The 9,830-nt window shown below is 32.1% G+C and overlaps 1 protein-coding gene across 2 annotated transcripts in view; it reads right to left on the bottom strand.

Annotated features, from left to right (window-relative positions):
• LOC106677602 (uncharacterized) overlaps nucleotides 1–9,830 on the bottom strand; it is a 938,458-nt gene that overhangs the window by 899,751 nt on the left and 28,877 nt on the right. For both annotated transcript variants that reach the window (XM_067045967.1, XM_067045966.1), the window contains exon 2: nucleotides 4,540–4,655. In XM_067045967.1, the coding sequence (XP_066902068.1) occupies nucleotides 4,540–4,615 (76 nt within the window). In that variant the 5' untranslated portion in view covers nucleotides 4,616–4,655. The remainder of the gene's footprint in view (nucleotides 1–4,539; nucleotides 4,656–9,830) is intronic.

Below are 9,830 nucleotides of genomic sequence, written 5' to 3'. Positions count from 1 at the left end.
TCTTCAACATAAATTTCCTCTCACATTAATTGTTTTCTCCTTGCAGGCTATTTTGCCCAGGTCAATTTCTTTATATAAGTCAAAAACCTTTCTATTTAAATTTTAAAAATCATTCACTTGTCTATTCTATAATCTTGTCCACACTATAAAAACCCACACCATATAACAAACCTTTTATTAAGGTTTGTTATATGGTGTGGGTACAAATAAATAAATATATAGTGTTGAGACTATTTTGGATATTAAATTAATTAATTGATAAATATTACCTGGTCTCGAAAAATTTTGAAATAATATAATTAAAGTAATATTTTATGTTTTTAATCATAGCTTTACCTAAAATGATAATATACTTATACTAATATAAATCATTCTTTAAAATTATTAATATTTGTTGGACTATTTACTTAACATGATACAATACTGTCCCAAATTGACAACTATAAGGAAAAACTGATAAACACAATGCTTTAGTTTATTAGACGTTTCAAGTTTAAATTAGATCATCCTCAAAACTGCGATAATATATAATTCAACACTGAAATAATATATGCACTTCACTCCTTCCGTTGACCTACAAGTTAATCATCAATTCTGCTAAATTGGATATCTGGGAATTACGAGAATATAATAGGAAACCATCAAGTAAAACAAATAAATCAGGAAATGCACGCCTTTTTTGTCGATTTCAAAGATGATTCCGTGGACAGAAACTGTCTTCGGAAGATCTTGACTGTGCTGGAGATCCCAGGAAGTTAACAAGACAGACAAAAATGCGTACAAATGGTCCTAAATGCAGAGTTCTGATACAAGGAGAAGTATCTGAGGCCTTTGGAGTCAGGACAGGTCTGAGACTGGGAGATGGACACTTACCAATGCTGCTCAACTTAGCTCTAGAAAAGTTGATCAGAAGAACATCACGCTAAAATGGTGGGGAGAACGTCGGAATAAAATCCTAGCGTACGCAGACGACATTGCGGTCCTAGGAAGTAACTAAAATTACATAGAAATACTCACAAAGCCTCTAATAAGAAAAGCAGAAGAAATCAATGAAGTTGAAAGTAAAGTATATGATTGTAAGCCGAAGAATCAACCCTAATGATGTGGTCTACGTGGAACTCAAATCGTATCCAAAAGTAGACAGTTTCAAATAACACGGCTTCAAAATAAACTTAATAACAGAGAGACAGCGTATATCAAGCCCAAACAGAGCCTTCTTCTATTTGCCAGGGTTACTGAAATCTCTAAAAATCTAAAGCTAAGGGTGTACAATGCCATGATAAAACCGGCCATGATAAAATCTGGTATATGGCTGCGATACTTGACCTATAACACATACTTTAGAAAGCAAAATCGAAAGATTTGAAAGGAACGTTCTCCGCAAAATTACAGGAGCTGTCTGGGACCAGAGTCTTAACAGGTATAGGAGAAGAACGAACTGTGAACTGCTTGCAGTTGAACTAGTTTGCAAATATCTCATGATTTGAAAGCAAGGAGATTAAGATGGACGGGACATGTGGCTCTTAGCAATCCATCAGATTTTAAAAATCATCACATAAGTACAAAATGAAATTAATTCAATGATTGTAGTAAAAAAAAAAAAGTAAATAATTATAAACAAAGATATCTATTGAAGTTAGGAAGGATGTCGTAAACAAAGGCGGAGCCAGAGGCAAATTTTCAAACAAAAGGCGACCAACTGCTTACTTGAATATTTTTCAACAATGTGCATGAACATTTTATTTTTTTTGCACGCATGCAAATGCACTCGGTTGGTGGTAATTTTCCAAGAACCTTCCACCTCTAAGAAAAGAAAGGTTCGCGTACCGAAATACTTTCTCTGCCTTCCTTTTTATATTCATGCAGTGTTTTTAAACCACAACTATTACGTTTGGTACCTTTAGCCCTAAAGATACACTATTTGCACCAGTATTGAATATTGATCCAAACACACCAAGTTCTGAGCTCTTTGAGGATTTAAAACTCCAAACCATTAGGGATTTTCTTAATAAAAGAGGTGATAAAGTTTACTAATCTTCGAAAAATGTAATAAATACCTCAAAGTCTTACAATTTCATTAGTACCTTAAAATTGGCATATCAAAGTAATATAATAAATTCATCTGTCTGTCTAAATCTTTGTTTGAAAAAGAAGGCGAGCCCCATCACATAATATTAATTTAAAATTAATAAGATTAACATACATAATGCAATTTAGAACCCCTTAAAATGTAATTTCAGATAGCGCAACTACCAACAAAAATAATTGAGGATGAAAAAAAAACTCTATAAAAAATTTAAACATTTTACATATTTAAGAACTACTTAAATTACGGTAAGAAGATTTGTATTTATTACGCCGGGAAAAGAAAACGTTTTTTTTTTAATAAATAATATTTTTAAATTATGTTTATTTTTCAAACTCTCTTTTATCTTATTAAATTATTTTAGAAATTAAATTGAAAATACTTTAAGAAGATTTATCGCAGAATCGACCTCAGTTTATGCTATTATTATTCCAAATAATAGTTAATATTCCAAATAATTTGGATCTCACGAAAAAAAAAAAAGATGAAATGGATTTAGAGATACAAGTAATAATATTGTATTTGTAGACTTTATTTGTATAGGATTATTCCCTAGAAACTAATATTGTAAAAATAAAAAATCTTTAAGAAAATATTGTTGAAATTGAAGAAATACCATGAAAATAATGAATAATGATTAATATGAAACAATTTTTTTTGTGTTTATTTAAATTTAAATTTTAGCAGTCTTTGGGACCTAAAGACAAGACTTATGACTTAACAAAATATGTCAGTTAGTAGGTGTTAAAATGAGTGAAATAGTGTCATCAAAGATGAAGCATAAAGTCCAGTGAAGAATGCATGACAGTAAAACATGAAGATACAGTGTCTCTTTTCAATCACTGGATGGGCAATAGAGATCAAAATGCCGTGGCAACAAATCGCTCTCTTATAGCCTCCAGATAGAAAAGAAGTGACAAAGTTCCTTGAAACGTAATTCCATAGTTTCTAGTGGTCCAGTGGATCTTGTATGTATTGAAATTTAGTTTTATTGCTTAATGTTTTTGTTAAGTGTTAAATGTATGAATCAGCCACTAACCACGCTCTCCAGCAATTTGTTCGTATCGACTGTATACTGTTTGTATAAAATACTTTATCCCTGTAGTCCTAATTACCTTTCCATATAACTTATTTGAAGTAATATGGACATGGACCAATATCATGATGTTAACTAATTTTGAAATTGAAATTCCCTCTAATTACAAACTTTTTTCAGGATTTAGTTTCTAAACTAGCGCCTTCGTTAATACTGCATAACCAAATCCACTCACGATAATATTTAAATTGATAGAAAAAATAAAAATAGCAAACGAATAACAGAACTTGACTATACCTAAACCTATCTGATCCTACGGAACAGAACTGAGAGAGATGACAGCTCAGGCATCGAACATCGAACGTGCCCAAACCTTTTGGTCTAAAGTCCTTCCAACGATAGTCAATGTCCTATATTGCTATGTATTGAATATTTTAATTTCATAATTGTTTTCAAATATATTTCTAGCTGTGGATGGTCTTAGATCCTAGGACGCAGTGGTCATAAAAACGATTGACGACTGTCAACATATTAGTAAACAGGACGTTTACTAGGAAGTGGCCTATAGAAAAGTAAGTTATGGTTTTCTACAGAAACTTATTGACCAGTCTTATAGCTCACTTTTCTTTGGAAGTGGACTGAAATTTCTGGCTGAACATTGGAAGACGTCAGGACTTCTGGTTGGACCAGGGACATGAAGGCTTGAGACAGATGGAAGTGCCTTTGAGAGTGGCAGATTGTATCATTTAAGTAAAATTTTATAATAAAAAAATGATAAGTAATTGAAACTAAAAATAAATTAGTTATATATAATAAGTATATATTGACGAAACTTACAATGAATTCTCAAATATTTTCCAACCCCTAAAATTCGCCCATTTAATCCCGAATTTCTACTGTTGTCTACCTTCTGTATATAATTCAATAATCTATCAGACAATGACTTATATTATTAATTATGTACAGTAAATGGTTCACCGTGACAGTAGCTAAGAGGTAAGGTAAATGATACCGAACAGAAACGACACCTTTCCAGTAAGGTTGTAAAGCAAGGTGACTGCGGGAGTTATATACCACAGGAGCACGTTCTGACCCATCTTCATCGCCATTGGCGGTCCAAAGGACATCTAAAAGGATACTTCCAGAGGAGGTTGTAAAAGGACCTCAAGCTCTACGCTTTTCCTACAAAGATGTTCGTCTGCATCTAATGTACTTTTTCAGGAAAACGATAATAAAACCTTGTAATCTTATTTTATACAAGTACTTGAGCTCTAATGAAAGGTTTAATTCCGTATAAGTTGTTACCGGCGAATCTAAAATGATTTCGGGCAAGAGCAGAATTTCTTGATACTCTAGATTGTATCCAACTAAACATATAACTTATTGAATCATACTATAGTAGCAATGAGTGGCTAACCTGTGAGTGGAGCGAGGAGAGCAAGAAGCCCTATGATGGACAGCCTTGGTCCTCTGTGGCTCCTTTTCTGCTTCATCTTCTTCTTCTTTGTTCCTCGATGACCACTCAGTCCCTACCTGCAATAAAACATGTTAATAATAACAATAATATATCTATTTGTTTTTTGGACTAACCCCCTTGTAAACAGAGTTAGCTACTGTCTTACATAAACAAATATATTCTGAAGATAAGATATAAGTTCGAGATTTTGGGTTGTAGCGGGTGTACTAATTGTTAGTGTGTTAAATGTCCAGAAACTTTGTATTTTGACAAGTGTCAGAAAATTTGAACTCAGAATCTCAAAACAAGAAAAAAATCCCTATGAAGGTATTTCCGTTAACGCTTTATTAAAGAGATATTCACGTTTAAAGATTTTCATTGTTACGAATTATTTAGGTTATAACAAACAAATTAATATGCTTTATACTACTACTTTATTAATGAAATATAAACATTAAATGGTAATAAACATAAAGAAAGGCTCGAAAAGCAAAAAATAGTTGGAACATCTATTTATTTATTTATTATATCCTAAATAATTCATGACAATGAAAATATCTGGAAGTGAATATCTCCTATTCAAAGCGTTAACAGGACATTAATTTATATTTTCATTTAGGGCACTTAATCCTGAAACACCCTGCACATACAAAAAACTATTTACTATCCAATGAGGTGGTTATAGCAAGGAATTATTTTATATAATAATAATAATATTATTAAAATAACACAATCTTTCAATGAAGTTCCATCACAAGCCGGACGGAAGTATATTGTTTGAACAGACATGAATGACTGCATATTTTCTAGAAAGTCTCAAAATTGCACTCGATAAGACATATGGCTTATTAGTTGTGACCAAACAACATGACAGCAATAATTTAAGTTTATTCTGACTGTAATAAACACAATTAATAGTATAATATTATACTTTGAATTGATTTATTTAGATTAATATAGTTTTATTTTAGACAAGCAAATAATTCAACAGAAGCAGAAATAATATTAAGGAACAGCCCGTAACTGACTTGAGAGGTTTTTATTTTTCCAGTGCCTCCTATAATACATAGCATTACTATACGTATATTAAATTTATAAATCCCATTGCTCCATAAAAAGTAATGCAATATCACACTGCCATAAAGCCTTTAGCGATAGTAGTTGTTCTCGTATTTTTTTTTTCAGTATCACTTTTTGTCAGTACTTCGAACTAGTAGCAATCTCTGAATCTTACTATATTAATAGTTCTTTCCAATAATCTAATTTAAATGTTTCTGTTATGAAACACTGCCTTTGAGTGGAAGATCCTTATAGTCTGAGGTAAAAATATTCGGAGCAGTTCAGCTCGATGAGCATTGAAGAAAGAAGTGGAACAGAGATCTACGATCTGTATGAGGACATGGCTGTAATAACACATATCACGCTAGGATGTCAGCGTTGGGCTGGAAATATTGCTAGAACGCCAGAAGGTGGTATTCGAAGAAAGTTGTTGGACACAAACGCTCTTTGTACTAGATCGAATGGCTTGGACCGAATTTCCCATACTAATTCTCCATTAGTGTAGAATTTCATCATGATTCGATTCAATTCATTAAATCCTACAGTTCTCGATCCATTCGAGTTGCCAACTTACTATTTATAACACTAAATTAATTTTAAATTAACCAATTTGTCTAATTAACGACTTCCGAGGAACAAATTTTTGAGTTTTTTAATGTTTAATAATTTATTAGAGGAGACTATGCATCAATTCATTGCGAATGTGGAACATTAGCAATCGTTATTTATTATAGTAAGTACCATGTGGTATTGACAGCATTGCCTACTCTTGTAATGGGTAAAACCAATGTCCTGATGTTTATGATCAAAATGACCTATCCAATGCAAAAAATTATCCAATCTTTTCCATGATTCATTGGCTCAGCAATCAGTAAAAAAGAATATGACCAAATGATTGATCAGCCCATTTATTATACTGTCCAAGTGAATCAGCGACCACTGTGTCCTCTGAATCACTTACTCTGAGTGAGTTATAAGCTCTTTTAATCACTTACAACCAGATCGACTAAAATCCACCAACTGAAGAGTGCTCAATAACTTCATTTGCTCGCTCTTTTAAGGGGAGATGAGTAATAAAATCAAGTATTATGCTTCTGTTTGCTTTCTTCGAACAAAGAATAAAATCGGACCATAAGATTAATCTTTGTTGTTAGCAGAACAAGGAAAAAAATTGCAGTATTAAAAAGTATTAGAGAATGTGAGTAAATAATGAGTAGATAAAGCAATAGAGACAATTGGAATTATTTATTAGTTTGCTAGAGTGAAAACTCTGGTGCAGTGGACGCAACACACACCTTTCACTTTCCAGACTATTTTGATTTAAAATCAATCCTCGCTAGTTCTACAACAGAAACTATAGTAGAAAAACAAAAGTATAGCATTTTACATAAATTTACAATTTTTTTAACCTGTCATTCATTGCTTAATTGTTGTTGAGCCAATATAGACATCACTAAAAATCATTTTATGGAGTTATTCTGTAAACGGAAAGACTCATGCATAGGTTAAGTGAAATCAAAAGTTATCCATGGTGCCAAGAAAACGTTATCGTGCGCATGCGCCTGACAGTTCAGATCCTTTATTCGTGCGTTTCTCGTCATTCTATATTACAATGGCTTTCTTTGTTAAATATTATATTATTTTTTCTATTAATACTTCTAAAATCTTTGACTTTCGAACGATATTAAATTCTATATCAATATTATTATCTCCGGAAATGTGTTTTTAATGTTAAAAAAATTTTTCCTCTTATCTCCTTAAGTGAATTATTAAATACCTTGATAGTTTATATGTATTCATTTTAATGACGCAAGAATGTGTAGTGGGTAATTTTTTCAAATAAACAAAATTACAGGTACTTTAAGGGAGATTTTAAAAATATTAGCATTGAAGCCCTAAACTAACTGCTTCAATGAGGATAATACCTACCTGATATTAAAAACGCCCTAATTTTACATTGATATACCGAGTTTATCAAAATTGTTTGGTTCTATTTTTGAGAAAATTGAAACAATGTGAAAATCTATTTATTAAATTAGTATTTCCGGTTATTTATTACCAGTCCTAAATATGTAATTTCAGGTTCGTATGACTTTTCGTGTAGAGCTAGTTTGACCACACTGAGTGAGACTAGGTTATTTGGACTCAAGAGACTTAAAAACGTGTATTTCCGCCAAAAATTGGAACTCATAATTTTTTACAACCGTAATATACCCACTTACTATATATTTGACACATAGGTAAATGAAAGTATGAATGTATTATAAATGATATCATAAAATTTAGGATGGAATCCAGCAAATCTTCAAGTACTACTGGTTTATTCATGTTATCTCACCATAAACAACTCCTTCCAGTACTGATTGATGAGTACTGATTTTCAATCATGGAATAGTCAAAAAAGCAATCGAAGGGATGCGGAGCATTAATAACAAGATTGTAAAAGAATATGGTGCGATGTGCGCATTACACAGCTTTCATTTACCGGTGTTAATGGTCTCGTTTGAAACGTAGGGTGGTGAGTTCGTCTAAAAAATTTTGATTGAAAAGTTTGTATTTTTTGCATCGGTGTATTATTAGCGGGTCCGTACATTTGGCAGTCCATATGGGTTTATGGTTAAGTAATTGTATCCGTCAAGTTGCTGTCTAAGGAATAATTTAGAACTAAAATATTCAATGTCAACCTCCTGACATAGGTAAATCTTGATAAGTAAGATACAGTGTTTGATTGTGGTATAGGGTGATCGTGCAACCGAAGGGCATGTTTTGTGTCGTAAAGTAAATGTGATACGTTGTGACTTGTCGTGGTTAATCTCAATTTTCCATTTTGTGCACCAGGTCTGTATTGTAATGTCAGTGTGGCCTGTATTGTAATGTTAGTGTGGCCTTTGAAGTGACTATATTTCTCGTGATGATAGCAGTGTCGTCGCAGTTAGTATGTTGTCGTCTGTCAGTAAGTTGTATGTGAATATTCATTACAGAAGTGAAGCCAGCATAGAACCTTGAGGGACTCATCCAGATATTGGTTTCATTGCTGAATTCGCTGAGCTTTTTCGAACAGAAAAGAAGAGGTTATGAAGAAATAACCACTAATAGTAGAACTAAATAGTACGTGCTTGAGAGAATGGCTTGGAGCAGTTTAAAAACAAGAACTTGGTGACTTTGCTTTATTAATTTATTTTTAAATAATCAAAATTAAAAATGAGGATAAGATCTAGCTGATGTTAAAGACTGTTAGTGTTGAATTCTACAATAGTTGATTGATGGCTGCACTGTCAGGTGAAAGGAGAGTTTTTCATATTTAAATGTTGGTTCTGGTGTTCGGTTGTTACACTGTTTTTTTGTACTTATTAACTTTATCAATAAACAATTAATATTTCGACCACTGCATATTTATTTATTGGACCCTAATTTAATAAATGCCATTTAATTCTACAGTGACACGGCGAGTTTAATCAAAATCATCAGAGACGTTTTCGAGAAAGTCAAAAAAAAAAAATATTAAAATCGATTCTATAAAGTGGCACTTCCGGTTATAAATTTTACCGAAATGGTTGCTCTCATATCCCAGACACCTGGGTGGATCCTTATTAAATATGTAATTTCAGTTTCGTAGAGCTTTTCTTATTGAGCTAGGCTGTTCACAGACTATTTTACTTGACCAAGTTTTTTGGATTCAGGAAACCTCAAAACATGAATTTCCGTCGAAAATTCGAATTCGATATTTTTCACGATCGCAATACTTTTCCTTATAATACATTCCATACATAGGTACGAGTAAAAAAAAAACAAAAAAAAAACGCTCCTTTACATTCAGGAAAAATTGAGTTGCCTTTAGTTCCAAACTTTTCTGCAAGATATGAGCAAAAAACACTTCACATGTGGTGTAAAAAGGATATTGCTGACCGCCTCCTACTTCGAAACAGCCGAGAAGTTCTATTAAATCAATTTCCATTATTCCAGGACCATAGATTTTAAGACCGTGAGTGTTTTTTTTTTTTGTTTTTTTTAATATTTGCTTATGATTATATATATACGTAGAATTCTAACTTTCAGGATTTATAACATAGCTTAAACACACATATTCGTTTTTTTTCTGAGGTGTAATAATTACTGATTCCTGTAAAAATATAATTATAAAAAATATTTATTGTGTAATATTAAATTATGTCTTATGTTTATAGACAATGGCT

Source organism: Halyomorpha halys, unplaced genomic scaffold (genome assembly GCF_000696795.3).
Source record: "Halyomorpha halys isolate HHAL.00 unplaced genomic scaffold, Hhal_1.1 Scaffold104.1, whole genome shotgun sequence".
Classification (NCBI taxonomy): domain Eukaryota; kingdom Metazoa; phylum Arthropoda; class Insecta; order Hemiptera; family Pentatomidae; genus Halyomorpha; species Halyomorpha halys.
Note: the sequence above shows the minus strand (reverse complement) of the source record. Positions and strands in the feature narration are given on the sequence as shown.